The sequence below is a fragment of the Nesoenas mayeri genome, assembly GCF_963082525.1.
Source record: "Nesoenas mayeri genome assembly, chromosome: 2".
NCBI lineage: Eukaryota > Metazoa > Chordata > Aves > Columbiformes > Columbidae > Nesoenas > Nesoenas mayeri.
In genome coordinates, this window is record NC_137543.1 from 89,901,131 (window position 1) to 89,918,587 (window position 17,457).

Consider the following 17,457-nt stretch of genomic DNA (forward strand, 5'->3'; position numbering starts at 1 on the left):
TCCCAATTCAGAATCATCATGACAAACTTGTTTTCATATAAAACTTACAATTCTTAGTGAATTCTCTTAATATATTATGGCAAGTGTTGTAGCAATCTTTCTCATAGGTGGCTTTTCCAAAGAATAAGCTCTATTCCCTTTCAGTGCTGAGAAAGTGAAACTCACTCTTTTCAGTATGACCATTTATAACAAAACAAATGGGAGACACAGCTGAATCGTAGACACACAAATCCAGAACCTTCCCTTTGTACTTTCCTACTTTACACAGTATAATATTTTAAAACAGAGATGGACATGCTGTAGCCTGACATTCTCAGGCAGCCACCTAAGTGGCAATCAAAATTAATTAAGCAAGCACGAATTAAAATAAAATAAATAATACTAATAAACCAACAAAACAAAAACCACAAACACCACCACCAAAAACCAACCACAACAAACACAAAACCCATAATCAAAATCCCAGATGCTATGACAATCCCAAGACTTTGCAAATGCTCCAAGTGGAAGCCCAAGGTCATATGAGCTGGTCAGACAATTGAGTGCAGCGAGCATCTTTCAGCATCTTTATCCTCAAGACAAACACCATCATCTTTGCCCCTCAGTTCAAGTTCTAACCTTTTTTTATCCTAAAGCCAAAAGTAAAATCTAGTCTCCTTAAAGGGTAAAACTTGCTGAAGCAAAACTAACTGGACAGCAACAAAATTACATTTTCAAAGAAACTGGGTCTTTCCAGTACTGTAATATCAGAGCAATGGTCTTTATTTCTGCTCCTGAAGGTTTAGGACTGCCAAGTCCATGATCAAGATGTTTTACTCTGAATCACAGATTATTTGTTGTCATCAGCAGACTGGAGGCTTCTATTTATTCATTAATTTGGATGTTGCTAAGAAAAGCCAGCCAGAAATGTAGAAATTTCATAACCAAGACCTGATCATATTTGGCTCTCCAAGTGAGCTTTAAAAGTGTTAAATAAATCCAAACAGGGTATCATCATTCTGAAAGCTGAAGTAAAGTAAATAAAGTTAAAGCTATACAGATCTCTATAAATTATTTTTTAAGAATAATTTTCTCTACTGACTGCCAGTTTATCCACTCTTTTCCAAGACAAGCTTGTCAGTGCCTAGAAGCAGTGGAAGGGCTTCCATCTGCTACTACTTCAAACAAAGACAGCTATCCTAGGAGGAAACATCAACCTGTCCGAGACGTAAGTTTCTAAATATATTAGACCCGCTCTCTCTGCCAAGAGGCAATTAAACACTGCCTAATCTTGAAAAAGCCAGCAAGAAAGAAGTTTTAAATCCCATGTTCAAGAATGACCTGCACTGAAAAAAACCAAGCTTCACAGCGGCTTGTAACAGCCTAGTCTATTTTCACCAAGAGATTTTCCTGACTTAAGGTTGCTGCAATAAGCTGGCAAGAATTTATTCATCTGCACTACAAACAAGACACAAGGGCTCTTAAACTGCGTTTGCAGCAGGGCACTACAGCAAGTCAAATTTGTATCGTGGTTCCTGCAGTCCCTCCTCTTTCCTTGACTCCCCAGTCATCTGCTCCTGCTCTCCTTTGTCTGCCCATGCTCATCCCACCCCTGCAGTGAGCTGCTGCAGGTAGAAAACCTGAGGAAAAGTGACTTAAAACTAAACAGCAACAACAAATCAATAGTTTTCTGCTGGTTTACACCCTTGGGTCAGTTCACTGTGGGGCCAGCAGTAGGTGGGAAACATCAGCCAGGGAAGGATGGGCAGACCCAGAGCAGGCAGAGCCGCATCAGCTTAGGCTGTCCCTGAGCTGCTGTCAGATTCTCCTGCAGGGCAAAAGCCTCAGCCAGTTCCTGCACTGTCATTCTGGGATTTTAACTACTCCCAGCAATCAGGGCAGAAAGGATATAAAAAGCCCTCTCCCGCTTGGATAGGCAGGTGGGTTACTTCTCCAAGAAGTCCATGTCTGTCAGGTATTTCATCTGCACTGCACTGCTGCAAGCAGAGCCACGCTGCGGCTGTTGGCTTGTAGCCAAGGAACACTGGGCAAGCAGGAAATGTATTAGTGGCCTGAAGGAGGGATAGAAACTATGGGTAAATGTTTCCTAATCAGAAGTCATACACAAGGCTGTCCTAGCAAGAAAAAGGCCCAGTGGAAGTCTCACCAGGTGCCGAGAACTGCCAGCCAGGATCCCAGCAAAGTACAGCACTGAGACAGCAGTCCTGCTCAGATTCACACAAGCTAGCAAGACATACTGCTGGCTTTGTCTGGCCGTGGTCTTGTTTCCAAAATAACTAGGATATGAAATCTTTAATTACTGCTATTATTCTTCATTGGATAGGATCAGATTTCTTATTTTAGAAGAATATCTGTCACATTCTCTCTTATCAGCAGCAAGAGAGAAGAGGCAGCTGTGGTACATATTGTATATTCTATTTTCTTCATTTTCCCTCTTTGAGTCATGCATCGGCTATTCTTTTTCTCTGCTTTGTCACACATTACTGACCCTAGATCCATGTGAAGCACTGGCCCTCAGTCAAAGACCACCTTTAAAGAAAAGCTCAGAAGGGAGGAAAGGCACCTGAATAAATACTTATGTTACACTCAAAAAGGGTGAAGTTTGTCTTCCTGAAAAAGTTAAAAGTTTACAAGATGCAGATTGAACTCTGCATATTTTCTTCCAGAGTTAGCACAGACACTAAAGAAAAAAATAACCATGATGAGACAACACTTCAGGCTGATGCGCAACTCTAAACTCACTCATGACGTCTGAAAAGACTCATATGGGTAGAGTCTAGGTTGATATAATCAAAGCTTCTGCCCAAATTCCAAAGCACTGGAGTGCAGTAATTTGGTTTCTTCTGCTGTACAGATACAATAGAAGTCATTTTTTCCAACAAGTGACTAACACTGACAGCTTTATTTATTTAATGTTCAAAGCAGAGATCTATAACTAAAAAGCTCTTTAATTTTCCTCAGGCTTCCTAGAAACACAGATTTGGGTTTGCATCTTTAAAAACAAGTCAGTTGAGATATAGGTAAAAACCCCATTTCAAAGTCAAAGCTATAAACCAAACAAAAATGGGATTTTTTTTTAGGAACACTGGTTGCAGTTTCACCACATAAGCTACTTCTACTGTTATACAATCTTTTTAAGTTGCTCTTGTTTTTCTTCCCTGCCTTCAGTCCATTTTTATTTACTATAATAAGAAAAACATTTCTTCCCTTATATTGCTTTTTGCTTCACCACATTATTGATTCTGGTTCCTGTATGTTTTTTTATTACTTTTCTTTCTTCTGACTTACCTTATAAAGCTGTAAAGTGAGTGCTCCGAGGCAGAACAGTTCTACCCAGGAGACAGCTACACTGCCTACCAGTACAGGACTGAAGTCAGGGTGGAAGCAACACTGGAACTAGAGAAAGCCCTTAAAGAGGAGCTGACAGAGCAGCACTTTGTTGCTTCTGGACAGCAGTTTCACATCAAGCAGAAAACTCTGGGGATTCATTCATTTATTTATTTGGACAGCAGTTTCACATCAAGCAGAAAGCTCTAGGGATCCATTAATTTATTTATTTTAGACAATGATCCCCGGTCCGTGTGCTTAAATATCTATTGAACTTAATGCTTCATGGAGAAAATACCCTCCTCGTTTCTCCACAGAATTAGTCTCAAGTGTTTGGATAACAGATGGTATGTAGGGGAACTTCCCCATGCCTTAGTATCGGGGCACACATATCTTTCAGTCCGCATTTTTAACAGAATTATTAGTCACAGCTCACAGCACAGAGAGCTTGTCCTCTTCCACCACACCAAGGCACTTCCTCACAGCTCCAGCTGGCCAAGGCACAAGCAAACATTGCGCTCCACTGCTGCTTCTGCCAGAGATTTTCCTCAGAGAATAAACAACAGGAGAATGAAATGCATGTCCTTAACCTAATATATTGACTACGTGAGGTAAGCCACTGATGGAGATGTATTTGCACTTTAATGCTTGACTGTATGGGAGAGGACTGAAGCATCAGTGTAAAAACTAATAGTTTGCTCTACAAACGGGTGATCCCTGCCACAGGAAGAGAACACAGAACTGGAAGGAGAAGCCATGAGAATAGTTAGTCTGCCCAGAATTCCTCCAAACACAAGCAAGTTTGAGAGGGATTCTGCAGCATCCAGGAGCTGGGGAAATCACCCAGAAAGGCACAGTTCAGCACAGACAGCATTCATTAAGGAAGTGCCATGTTTTCAAGCCATGGAGGCTTCTTCAAACACCCTTTTTCTCTAAAATGCTACCTGTTTTATTACCAAGGCTGAATTGAAGATAGTTGAAAGATTCCTTACTGAATGTATGGGTGACTAAAGCAGACATACAGCTCATATGTGCAAAACTGGAGTAGTGCTTGCAAAGATTTGCACATCATTCAGTAGACTTCAGTAAACTGACAACTTCTCTCACAATTCATACCATAACCAGAATTCAAAGAATGTGAGCAAACAAGTTTTCAAGATACTAACAAGCACTTATGTCTCAACTTATCTCCAAAAACTACGCAAGTGTATGTACAATTCATTTAAGAAGGGACCAGATGTTCTCAAAAGAAAAAACATATAGCTCATAGTTTTAGGTCCATCAGTAATTGCAGCATATGATTTATAAACAAATTCATCTGCAATGCAACTTCAAGCAGTTTTCTTTAAAAAAGGAAAATGAGTGATATGAGCACTGGTACAGGATGTATCATTAAATTCTGTAGATAGGCAAAAAATAAAATGAATTAAAGCAAAAGTGAACTTCTTATTGTATCTAAGTAATACACATTTGTAGAAATACTGCAATGAACGCTGCCTTCAAATTTCATGCTTTGAGTGAAATTTAATTAACTTGAACTAGTAAAAATCCCACAGAGTTATGTTATTTGTAAGCAAGAAAACAGGAGTTATGTCTGCGTGACTGGGGATGGAAATTTGGCAAGTCTTGTTAAATTATGGTTCCTCTTGAAAGGCACATAAATATTTATGTGAATTTGTGTGCTGACATTTGTTGCTGGACTTGAATACTCAAGTCACTACACATAAGTTCTAAACCCACCTTCCTCATACACATGCTTTCTCCTCTAAGCACCTCCTGTTGCCATGATAATTTGACTTGCGTTTGCCTGATGAGCTAACCTGTAGGGACAGGCAGGAAAAGGAAGTAAAACCCCAACCCTGTATGCTGACTACTTTTAAGGGGAACTCCAGAGCTCCTAGATGCCCATCTTATTTCTAACACTAGTTCTACCAGTGTTCAAGTCACATCAAGTGTAAAGACAGCTGAGGAACAGGACAGCTAAAAAACTGTACGCAATACACTAAGCAGTACAGGATTTATGTCAGAGAGTCACAGAATCGTTTTGGTTGAAAAGACCTTTAACATCACCAAGTCAAACTGTCAACCTAACATTACCAAGTCCACCTCTAAACCACATCCCTGAGAACCTTGTCTACAGGTCATTTAAACACCTCCAGTGATGGTGACTCCACTGCTCCCCTGGGCAGCCTGTTCCAACGCCTGACAATGCTTTCTGTCAAGAATTCTTTCCTAATATCCAATCTAGAACCTCCACTGACACAACCATTTCCTCTTGTCCTATCACTTACTACTTGAGAGAAGAGACCAACACCCTCCATACTACAACCTCCTTTCAGGTGGTTGTAGACAGCAATTGGATCTCCCCTCAGCCTCCTTTTCTCCAGGCTGAACAGCCCCAGTTCCCTCAGCTGCTCCTCATCAGACTTGTGCTCCAGACCCTTCCCCAGCTTCATTGCCCTTCTCTGTACTCTCTCTAGTATCTCAATATCTTTCTTGTTGTGAAAACCAAATACAGGATTCAAGGTGGGGCCTCACCAGTACTGAGTACAGGGAAGCACATTATTTCTGATAGAACCCAAGACGGTACTGGTGTTCACACCACTATCTCCAAACCATCATGGCAGCATGGGATTAACCTGCAACAATATCAGACATCAACTAGTGATACAATATTGCTGCCCTATCAAACTCTTGTAACTGCACGGTACATAACCATTTCCTATCCAAAATAATGAGAGAAGCTGGATCTCAGGCACTGGGCATGGCATAGTGGGAAGGCTTTAATATGCTGGTGAGAATGAGCAGACCTGACAACTGCGGTGGAACACTGTCCTGCCAGGAGGACTCCTTGGCAGCACTACTGAGACCTGCTCTCAGGGGGGAGGGTAGCAGGGCTGAAGGACGCAGAGAGATACAGACCACCCATGTCCTGATGGCAGCATCGATCACATTGGACAAGGCTTGCACAGATGTGTACACATGCGTTATGTGAAGCTTTTGCTACAAGCAACCCTCCACAACACTGAACGCTAGCTTGGATCTACATAGCAAGGAAAAGCCATTTAGCAGCTGTCTTGCAATAATATTTAAAAAAATTAAAAAAATAATAATATTTTAAAAAAAAGGCAGTGGGAACATGCACATTACTTTTACAGTAGGGCTCTAACACCACTTTAAAGGAGTCAAAGAGTAGCAAGTAAAAGGTAACAAGGTAACTTTCTGGATTTAACTATCCACCCATCTTAAACACTCTCTTATGGTTTGAAGCCATGGTTGTGTGAGCAGCTGAGATAGTGCAGAGGAGTTTGGAAGGAGAACAGAGAAGCCCCTCTCATTTCCTTTCATTATTAGTGAGCTCTAGGCAGCACAACAGGGTTGAGCAGACCTACGAGTCTATTAGACATTGTTTACGTTAAAAAAAAAAATCCATAAAAACATAATTTCAATCCTGAACAGTTACAGTTACAAGTATTTGTGTGACAGAAGGTAAGATTTCGCATACTGAGCATACTCAAACTGCTGGAGCTGGCTTAGAACAATTAGAAGACAGACATTCTAAATGATAAATGCAAGCTGTGTTTTGAGCTGGGGAAATTGCAAGTGTACTCTAATCTTATCTGATCGTCATCACCACAAGTATAACAATTGCAGTATTGCATCTTAATTGCATTCCAATTGACAGTCATACAAAAAGTACCTCAAATAAAATTAATTCCTTGGGCTTTTTTTCACATTGGTAACACACAAGATTTTCAGCAACTGAAATGGAAAAAAACTGATTAAAATTAGATCCTGCTGCAATTTCTGCATTAACCAAACATCTTCTAACCTCCCAACGAGCTTTAGAAAGAGCCTCCTTTTATTCTCCTTTGGCATACCTTAATTCTTTGTATAAATTATTTTCAAACAAGCTGCCTCAAATGATTTCCGGGATTCAAGACAACACCTTAGCAATGCTTCAAGGGCACCTCTGCTCCAGAACACAGTTTGCAGGGGTTGAAACAAAGATGATGGCCCATGCCCTAATGGCAGACACCATGTTCCTAGAAGAGCCCATATCCAGTCTGACTATTAGAAAAGGGAAGGAAATTCAGAGGAAGTACTGAGGAAGAAAGAAGCCAACATATTATATGAGGAGTCACAATTTGTACTGGAGGAAGCAATGTAGAACAAGGAAGATTTATACTTATAAGGAAAGTACTGTAATTCCAATAACCTTTTCCACTCTTGCATAAATTGAGCCCTCAGGCGTGTGATAAAAGGCATGCACAGTCCTTTTCTTTGAGCAGCTGGAGTGCTCCTACTGCATTCTATTATTTTTTTAAAAAAAAAAACAGTTTGCACACAAAGCTACTAAAAATGCAGTGGTGCTGTTTCCAGCCTATGGCTGCTCTTTAAATGAAGATTTGGCATTTAACAATTAATGGTCACTTTAGGGTGATCCAGTAAGATTTTTGTTCCAGGGACCCCCCTGTGAGCACTCCTACTTGGTCTGCATCAAGTGACTTGGAGCAAGGAAAGGCTGGTTACATAAACAGAAGGTAGGTGGCTTAACAACCTTGATCTTATCACAGACCTGTCAGCAGAGAGAACTGCACGTTACTGCAGAGCTAAAGCACATGTTAATGCACTGGAAAGCCGTCAGATGTTTTTCACATCCTCCGATTTGGGAATGCATTGCAGAGTTCTTTACTGAGCCAGTTCAGATAACACAAAATAACCTTAGAGCCTGTTTTCTAGTGCCTCACCTAGCTGAGGCCTTGCTTGCTACTGAATCGTGAGGAGAGGAAAATGGAAAATAAAAATTAAGCAATTATATTGTTTAGACAATTCAAATTCCAAGGGAGGCGAGAATTCTGAACTTGGGATACTCCAGGATCTCAGAGCCTATATACTTCTAGGAGGGAGGGGAAGAGGTAGGGGAAGGGCTTTGGGGAAAGAGAGATGTCTCACCCTTTCTCTTGACACTTGACTGGAAGCAAAATTATTTTGCAACTCTGACATCACTACAGCCCAACACCTAGAGACCTCCATGCTCTGTTTTGGCACTTGCTCATTCTTCAGCCTGGAGTGAGCTTTCTAGCACGCTGGTTAAGCTTTCCAGGATACATGTTTAAAACAAAAACCAAACAAAACAAAACACGATCTTAAGAAGTCGCATCTATCCTCTCTCAGATCAGTGCCTGTGAAATTTACAGGAACAACAGGTTAGATTGACCTAGCTATAACTGAGAAAGACACATCACAGCTGGACATCTTAACCAGTCTGGAAACCATTGCCAAGCATCTTAGGTCTTTTGAAACACAACCTATGATTTTCAACAGAGTATCTACCTTGTTTCTCCTAAATGTGTAACAGAAAAAATACCCACCTACTCATCCTACTACTGGGCATCCCTGCTTCCTTTCTCCAACATGAGATGACGTTGTCTCCCTTTCAGCAAAGCTATTTCCAGGGCCTATTTACTGGTTCATTCAAGTCTAGACTTTCTAATTTTGCAGTGTAATGCGTAGTTCAGTCACCCATGAAACTGCTGAACAGCCTGCAATCGTGTGGAAATCTGCCCCATGGCTTGTACTGTCTGAGCTGAGGTACAGTCATTAGCAATGGCACATGGCACTTTAATAGGAGGTAAACATGCCAGGAGCATTTGCCAGAAAAGTGCAACTCTTACTGTCCCCTCCTTCCCCTTAAATAGTTTAATGAATACCACCATCCTATCTTCAACTCCAGAAAGTGTCTAAAGCAGACACATTGGGGAGGACACAGAAGCAGCATCAGATATGATTAGCTGGAAGGGAAGCCTTGCTTCATTTCATGCATTTAACTGGTCCTGCATGGTGCAGGGTCACACTCCCACCCTATCCCCCAGGCTCAGGCAACACGAGGAACACAATGCCCAGTAGAACTTCTCCCAAAGGAAGAGAGGACAAGACCAGAGGGCACATCCCACTGACAAGAGCACACTTGGTCTTCTCTGGCAGGAAAGTAGGTGGCTTCCCCTGCAGAAGGCTCAGGCAGATGCTGTCACCAGCTCAGCTTAGGCAGAAGCAGCACATGAGAGGAGATGGTAAGAACAGGGAGGGGAAACTCCTGCTCTCATCATAAAAGCTCTTGCATCAGCTCAGGCCAGCTCATGAAAGCAAGCACTAAGGAACAGACCCTTGCTGAGTCAGCAGTAGCAGCTGGCTTTCTGCATGAGCACGCAGGAAATGGCTGTCCTGGGGTCATGGCTGAGGCAATGCCCCAGTGAGACTAAAGTGACCCAGAAGCAACACTCTCCCCACCCTTGAGATAATCAGATTTGCTTTCTCTCGTGACTTGGGCATTTGCCGAGTGTACTTTGTCCCACACAAGCTGCAACCAGCAAGGAGAGCTGTTTGCAGTGAGAGTGGCACACCTCACCTGCAGTATGAGTCCACATGCACTGGCTGAGGCATTACTCAGGCACACGTGTCCCTGCTAAGGGCTCCTCCACCTCTTTCCCTCCCTCTTGGCCTGCCTGAAGCAAACTCCTCACAGGAACAACAGCAGGGCTTTCCACCCCAATGGGTAAACTCAAACCTCTTCATCTCCAGCTGGGCAGCCCGTTACAGCAGTGTGCATCCAACCATGCTGAGCCAGCATGTGCAGGATGCCCATCCTTTCTCCCTGGATGTACATGCAGTAACAAATACTGAGAAAAAGGCACCCTCAAGAAAAAAAAAAAAAAATATCCCCTGCTTTCTTGTAAGCAACCTCTTGTCCTTCTCCAGTCCCCCAAACTATCTTCTTTTCTACATTTAACTGAACAGGCCATACTTCCCCTTCTAACCATTGCAGTTACAGCGCTCCTTAGCACCTCTCCACATTTTTTCTCTCTCTGTGAGTTTTTGCCTCTGCTCCCAGCACCCTCATCCAACAAGGAACAGCCCATTTCTACAGAAACCTGTTCAGCAAACATAGCAGTGCACCTAACTAGCATATCACAGCAGGCATCTCCAGCTTTTGGCACCAGATGGCTGCTGAGCATGCCACATCATGAGTCACTTCACCCTCCTGAGGACCTTCCTAGTCCCTCACCAGCCAATATGTGTACCAGTTGCTCAGGAGCACAGGAACCCATTGAAGTTTGGTAATGGGCAGGAAACCACTTCTGGAAGACGGTAGAAGCTCCTCACCTCTACATCAGCACAAAACAAAAGCCTTTCAAAGCTGCATGTGTTTGCTCAGTAGAAAAGAATTAACTGCCTTCCATTCTCTTAGATGATGCAATGACCCAGAGCATTCAGGAGAAAGACTCAGCTTCATTTCTCCTCTGCTTCTCTCCTTCATAGCACGCACCATCACCTGTACAATGCCTGTCTCTTCCTGAAGGTTCACTAGAAATTTCACCTGAGACATCTTTTTCAAACAAAACTACAGCAGCTGCAGGAAAACTTTTCAGTTTAACAAATCAACATCCAAAAGCAGTTTCTTTAGACAAGTCCCAAGCAGCTCCAGGCAAGAGGCTGTACTTCGATGCCACAAGAAGCCAGCTCACTACAACACTGAAGAAAGCCTACAGAGGAACACAGGTGGTTTGGGCTGAGGGTTGAACCTCCACAGATGACAAGGCTTGTCCCGTGACTCACTTTGAACCTCGGGGCAGACAGGTAGGAAACCGCATTAGGCTATAAAGAAGAGTGCAGTCTGAATGGAGAGGGCAACTGAACATTGGCAGCTCTGCGTTTTACAGACAGCACTTCAGTGCTCTTCCCACTCCCAGGACTGTTATTTACCATTTCCCCTAGGCAGGCCATAAATCCAAGCACAACTAGCAAGCTCACCACAGTGTAAAAGGATCCCTGTGGCAGGCTAATTACCTTTGCAGGCTATGCAAGCCTATACAACCTGCTTCTGCGCAGTAGCTTCGAAAGCCTCAGCTAATGACTGTGGCTTGCAGAGCAAACTTTCCACTTTGTATTGTTCTGCTTAGGGCAGCCAGCAGGGAATTCAGGGGCAACAAACCTCCAGGGGAAGAAATCAAGACCATTAAGAGAAAGGGAAGAGGGGCTATGAAGCAAAAGATGAATGCACAAAGGAGTGCAACAGCATGCTATGGACTCTATCAGAAGGGGAAAAAGAATAAATTTAAATTGAGAGGAAGCCTAACAGATTATGAATACTAAAACCCAAAACAAAAAAACCCCATTCTTCCCACTCTCTTAAGACTTTAGGGATTAAGCCTCTCCCACTACTCTACACCGAGATGACAACTTTTTTTTTTTTTTTTGTTTGTTTGTTTGTTTGTTTAATGGAAAATATTTAATGCAGAAAAATCCACTCCCCTCACCTCCTCAGCCAGAAGGTCAAAAGATTTACCAGAGGTGCAGGTGCTGCATCTTTCACATTTTCTTACTTCCACAGAAGTACACTGATGTTCAGGCTGCAACTAATTTCACCCAGATCTCTCCTAACACCTACCCAATTAATGTATTGTCAATCAAGTCAGCAGTGGTTGTAGCAAACACTTGAATCATAGGGGCTGCACACCTGGAAATCAGACTCAAATCCTTGCTCTGGATCAAGAAGAGCACAAACTAACCAGGTTCTCCCATTTGCTGAATTAAAGCCTTGGCTGGCAGCTATTTTCTGGTGTAAGGTGACACAGATACTCTCTCGCTCTGATCTCACAAGGTCCATAATGAAACGTTTAGTTAGATAGTATTTCCCTGTTAAAATCTTCAGTTGCAATGACTCTCTTAAAAGTTAAAAAGCCCCACCAACCAAGAAAAACTAGCATACTGCGCTGGGCTGGGAAAAATCCCAATAAACCTAATTTCCAGCTGAATGTCATACTGGTAATGGCTGAAGCCCCTCCCATGGGAACCACACAGATTAAACACTTCCCAATAAAAGTGTAATGACTCCAGCGGTAGTTTTGGTGGGGTTTTTTTGGTGAAAAACTCACACTAGAGTTTACATGACCAAAAGCAAGAGAAGAAAAAAACGAAGTGTATCTTGGGTACCATATCAGCCATAATGAAAAACTGCAATACAAAATAAACTCCTGTACACTCTAGTTGGGTTTCTTTCCTCTTGACACAGACCAAAAACAAAACAAAAACTGTGGAACTCAATACTACGAAAGACTCCATGAAAAGTAACAAGTGTGCTAAGTCTTGATGGGTTAGATACCATCTGTGATAGGAAGTAAATAAAAATCCATGAAGATCTGCACAGCAGCTTCCAGGATATGGTTAGATAATACTTTTCCAGAGCCATTATAAAGAAGGGGAAATTTTGTTTTCCTCAGCTGGTGCAGTACTACCTTATAATTACAAAAAGCCAAGGAAGCAGCAGTAGAGGTCTCTAGAGCATGTCCAAAGGACAAAGATTACGTATTACACATGTACTCTCTGAAGGCAAGGCCTCCAAAAGGGAGTTTCTAATGTTCTGGCTACAGTCACCCCAGATATGAGTGTGTAGAGATTTCTTACAAGCTTTCTCTCAGGTTTCTCTCGGTTATTTTTTTTCCCCAGTCAAACAGACAAAAACATCACCACCACAATAATAACAACAAAAAAACCTCTTTTTATAAAAGTACTTCAGGCTCTTCTCACATATTTTTTCAGGGACACAGGATCTCTTGCTGCAAGTAACAGAGGAATTTTTGAAAAAGTGCCAGAATGCATCCTGCTTGAGGCAAGCAAAACTGGGGAGTCTCCTACTGAGCTCAATATTGCAAGGTAAAATCCACTCCACACATTATGGCTATGACACAGATGACTTCCAGGTTTAAATAACAACAAGCAAACCCAAACCAACTTATAACTCTCTAAAAATGAGCTCTCTAAACAGCTTCACAGACTGCTCTGTAGCAACCTAAAGAGACAGCTACAAAATCCCTACCTTCTTACCAAAATTTAGGCTAAAGCTTTTTCAGTCCATATGATTCTGGTTTGATCTGTTTGGATGAAAGTAGGAAGCCAGAGAACAGCAAACCATGTACTTGATAAAGACACATTTGGATGGGTGATGAAGGCATACTCACGCAGTGCGTATAGGGAGAGGACTATTCCAGCCAGGCAAAACCCCTCAAAAAACCTGAGTGTGCTGAACATGGTCACGTTCACTGAGAGTGCCACAGTCAGTCCAAATATCAAGATGAATATGACAGAGAAGAGCAGCACAGGCCGTCGACCAACCCTAAAAATAAGAAGTATGGAGAAACTGTGTTAAAAGCCAGGAAGACATAACGCTAGATCATTACAACTGGCAGAGAGGGGAACAAGTTATGCAATGACTTCAAATATTGCCACCCATTTAAAATGCTTATTCCATTCTTCTCATTTTTTTCTGCTTACTAAAACCCAAGATTCCTCAAGATAGCTTTTCATTGATGAATTCATTTCAGATGGGATTAAGCAGAGACAGCACATGGTATTACTGCTTGGTTTAACCATCATTTTCAAAACACTGAAGATGAACAAGGAAACATCTAGGAACTACCATAAGGCCATAAACAACCCCCTTGGAGACTACAAGCAACTTCTCAGGGCTTTCTGTAGTAACACTGGAGAGTGTATGATGTTATATGGAATGTTATATTATTATTACTTCTCTATAGCATACAGCCACAAAATTTACTGCAGAGGTCCTCTCTTCCCAACAGACATGTGCTTTTCAGCCTCATCTGCAAGAGGAGCTGGCTCAAAAAACCGCATTTCTTGGCCTTGTTGACAAGGGCAAGCCTAATAAACAAGGACTAAGCACAAAACAGGACTCATGTCACTTCACTGAGGCTTAGAGAGCCGATAGTAACCCTCACAGGAAAACTGTGAGCTCCAAGTCTCTCCTGCAGAGACCTGCAACACCAGCCTGACTGGAGGGTGAGGAAGGAACAACTCCAAAAATGATTACTGGCAATGTGGGTGCAGAGATTTGCTGCCCCGCTTCGCAGCTGCAATCTGTAGTTGTGTGTGTCTTGGTGCAGTGCCAATGAGGAGAAAAAATTAAGCTACCACCAAAAGTAAGGGCACTCACTGCAGATTTTGGCTCTTTTATGTCAAAGGAACATGAGATTTTTACATCTCTTACTCATATGCTTAGTGTTTATAATTTCCCTTCCCCCTCCTTTCCGTGCAAGGAGAACTATACGAAATACCAGAAAACACTGCTATTTTTAAGCAAGAATTGGATCATTATGATGAGACTTCCAAAAATTTTCAGCTTGTCAACTCCCACAAGTTTTCCAGGGGAACTGAGGATCGCTTTTAGTCAGCTCCATATGCCACTTCCACAAAGAATATATGAACTTGCTTTTTGTAGGCAGATTTCACAGACCCATTCAAAGCAGTCTGGCAGCTGCAAGCCACCCATCAGGTTGAATGTCAGCACAATAAAGAACATTTAAATCTCACAACTTAGTCCACTTTCACATGCTGAAGTGCTTCTATTTGATTATTTCAGCAGATTGTTAGCAGCAGCTATAAAGTATGTTACATATATGCATTCAAAATTACAACTTTCAATTTTGCTTTACTTAAAATGGAAGGAGATCTATAAAATATAGGGTTAAGAGGCGAAAAGGAGAGACATCATTATATTTTTTTACATTTTTGGCAACTGGAAGAATGCACCACTATGTGTGTCACTGTAGTCATTATTAAAAGGGATTAATCCTGTGGGCAATTGCTAACCTAAAGATATGTAAATCCTTTCAGTTTTAGGTCAGTCGGCTCCTCTAACAAGAGTGACTTGCAAAACACCTAGTCAGGAACTACACAGACCACTGACCTTGCAGCTTTAGACACTTTGAAGCCTGCATAATTAGTTGAGTCTTGTTTCAACACGTACCACGAGAATGTTGGATAAAGTGTCCTTTAGCCGAGCGTTGCTTGTTATATGCTAAAATGATAATGCAACCAATAGGCTCTTTAGGGTGTGAATGTAGTGATTAGATTTCATATATAATCGCTGTTACTTTTCTTTCTGTTGTGCTGGCTTTATTCCAGCAGCCAGACTTGCGCAAGTCTGTCATAAACAATAACTCGTCTCTGTGTGCTAAATTCAGATCAATTGCGTGCACACCAGGTAAAGAACCATGGTTTTGAGAAAATATCATCATTCATGCTCTTTCAAAGTCACACCTAAGAATGTGAAATCAAGGCTCTCTGCATGAGGACAGGTTTACTATTTCTTTTCAGCTGCAGCATCACTTGTGGGGCACCTCAGAGATTTAACTTGTTGGCATTAGCCATTCAATATTTTTAAAACAGAAAATAACAACGTGCAAGCCGAAGACAGTAAGGCCAAATCAGGCTGATTTCAACCAGCACACAAACCCAGCTCACCGGAAGATGGGCAGCCGTGGAGCTCATGGTGAAAAGACACAATCACTGCCTCATGATATGCAATGTACTGGGAACACACTGGACAGTGGGGCAGTTACTGCTGTGCGTGCTTCAGATTTTATATTTATGGAACACAAAGCACTTGGGCAGGGAGGGGAAGTACCTCATACGGAGCCATGAATACAGAAAAAACTATGACCTTTGTGTTATCAGTGATCTGTGTAGACTTTTTCAGCCCTATTTTCATAATGACCAAGCTGCAATTCATATTAATTAGCATTTGTGGAAGTGTTTTGTAGATGAAAGTCATTACACAAACACTCAGAATTAGGAACTTAATTTTTATCACAAGCCTGACGTGCCATTCCCTGATGTTGATTAAAATGACATGCTTAGCCTACATCAGTTCTCCTCTTCCCCTTCTCCCACTCTCTTTGACGTTATCCACCATTAGGACATAATATTTCTCCCAACCTTATGTAAGTTATGTAAATGAATGGTTGCTGCTATGGAAGAATCAGGAATCCAAGACCCTCCTGAGCCTGTGAAAGCCAGCTGAGGCCAAGTAAGCTCTCTGGGCATCAGCAACAGCTCCTCCCAGTCACAAAACTAGTTTTCCTTCCTCACCAAGGCACACAGCACACTCCTCAAAAATCAAAACTCCAGGGCCGTCATCAGCTGTATATTTGGTGATCCAGTAGCGTTTTGACAGGATGTCTTATGAGTCTCAAAAAAGCCTTTTATATGTACACAGAGTTATCTGACTAACAGTACATGGGAAGAAATTAAACCATACAAAAGCTACCTAGTAAAACAGCCCTGGGATGCTATCTATTGCCATCCAAACTATTCCAGAGAGAGATTTCTGTGCCACACAAGTCTCAGCATACACCACATACTATTATCTAGATCAAATGCTAAATGCTGCCTGCACAGGTAAATAACTAGGGATAGAAACAGCCTCAGGCTTTTGAAGAATCTGCAATCCACACAGTGTGATATGCAGATGCATCAAAAAGATACTCCTAACGTAGTCAGGGTTGCACCACAGGGGGAAGTGAAAGGCTTTGAGAGCAAGATCTGCTTTTCCCATGCTCCTACGCATGTATCCTGCCACCCTGCCTAAGCTTTGCTCTTGCTGCTGATCAAATAGCTCTTCCCATGCTGTTCTTTGTGGTTTTGGGACTTGAATTGGCACAACACAAAGGCTCTATAAAGCACCTGAGTAGGTACAAAGCAGCATCAGTGCTGGGCAGAAGCAGAGACCTAGTGTCTCAACACTACATGAACACCAATTCCACCTGCTCCAGAAGGAAACCTTCTACAGAGACCTCAACAGCCTCTGTCCAGAGCTTGAAAAAACACCAGCAATGCTCTGTCTGTTGAACAAGTGACTTATCCAGGCACTGGACAGAGTCAATCTACACCCAGCCAAATGTGTTTAAAGGCCTTCTTCCTATAGATATTCCACATAGAGCTACCCACTCAGAGATATCCAAGCATGCACACCTATTGTATTTTGAATGTAGACCACTCATTTACTTAGCAAATGACCTTAATACACTCTATGCCTTTGCCACGTACAGCTTTAAAAGCTTTCTTTCAAAAAGGGAAAGCAAAGCCCCAAACCCTAACAGTAAAAAAAAATCCAAAGCGTCTTCTAATTATCTAAACTGGACAGTGGAATATAAGTGAAAACAGATTTTGAAGTTTTGTAGTGCTTTTATATATTATTCTCTTTAATCTTCCCTGCTCTTGCTTGGGACTGACATATTTTTCAGAAGAAACTCAAGTTGTGATTAAATAGCT

The 17,457-nt window shown here is 42.0% G+C and overlaps 1 protein-coding gene across 2 annotated transcripts in view; it reads right to left on the reverse strand.

Moving 5' to 3' along the window:
• Nucleotides 1–17,457, reverse strand: part of SLC22A23 (solute carrier family 22 member 23) — a 115,300-nt gene that overhangs the window by 77,645 nt on the left and 20,198 nt on the right. For both annotated transcript variants that reach the window (XM_080339263.1, XM_080339262.1), the window contains exon 3: nucleotides 13,347–13,501. In XM_080339263.1, coding sequence (XP_080195389.1) covers nucleotides 13,347–13,501 — 155 coding nt within the window. The remainder of the gene's footprint in view (nucleotides 1–13,346; nucleotides 13,502–17,457) is intronic.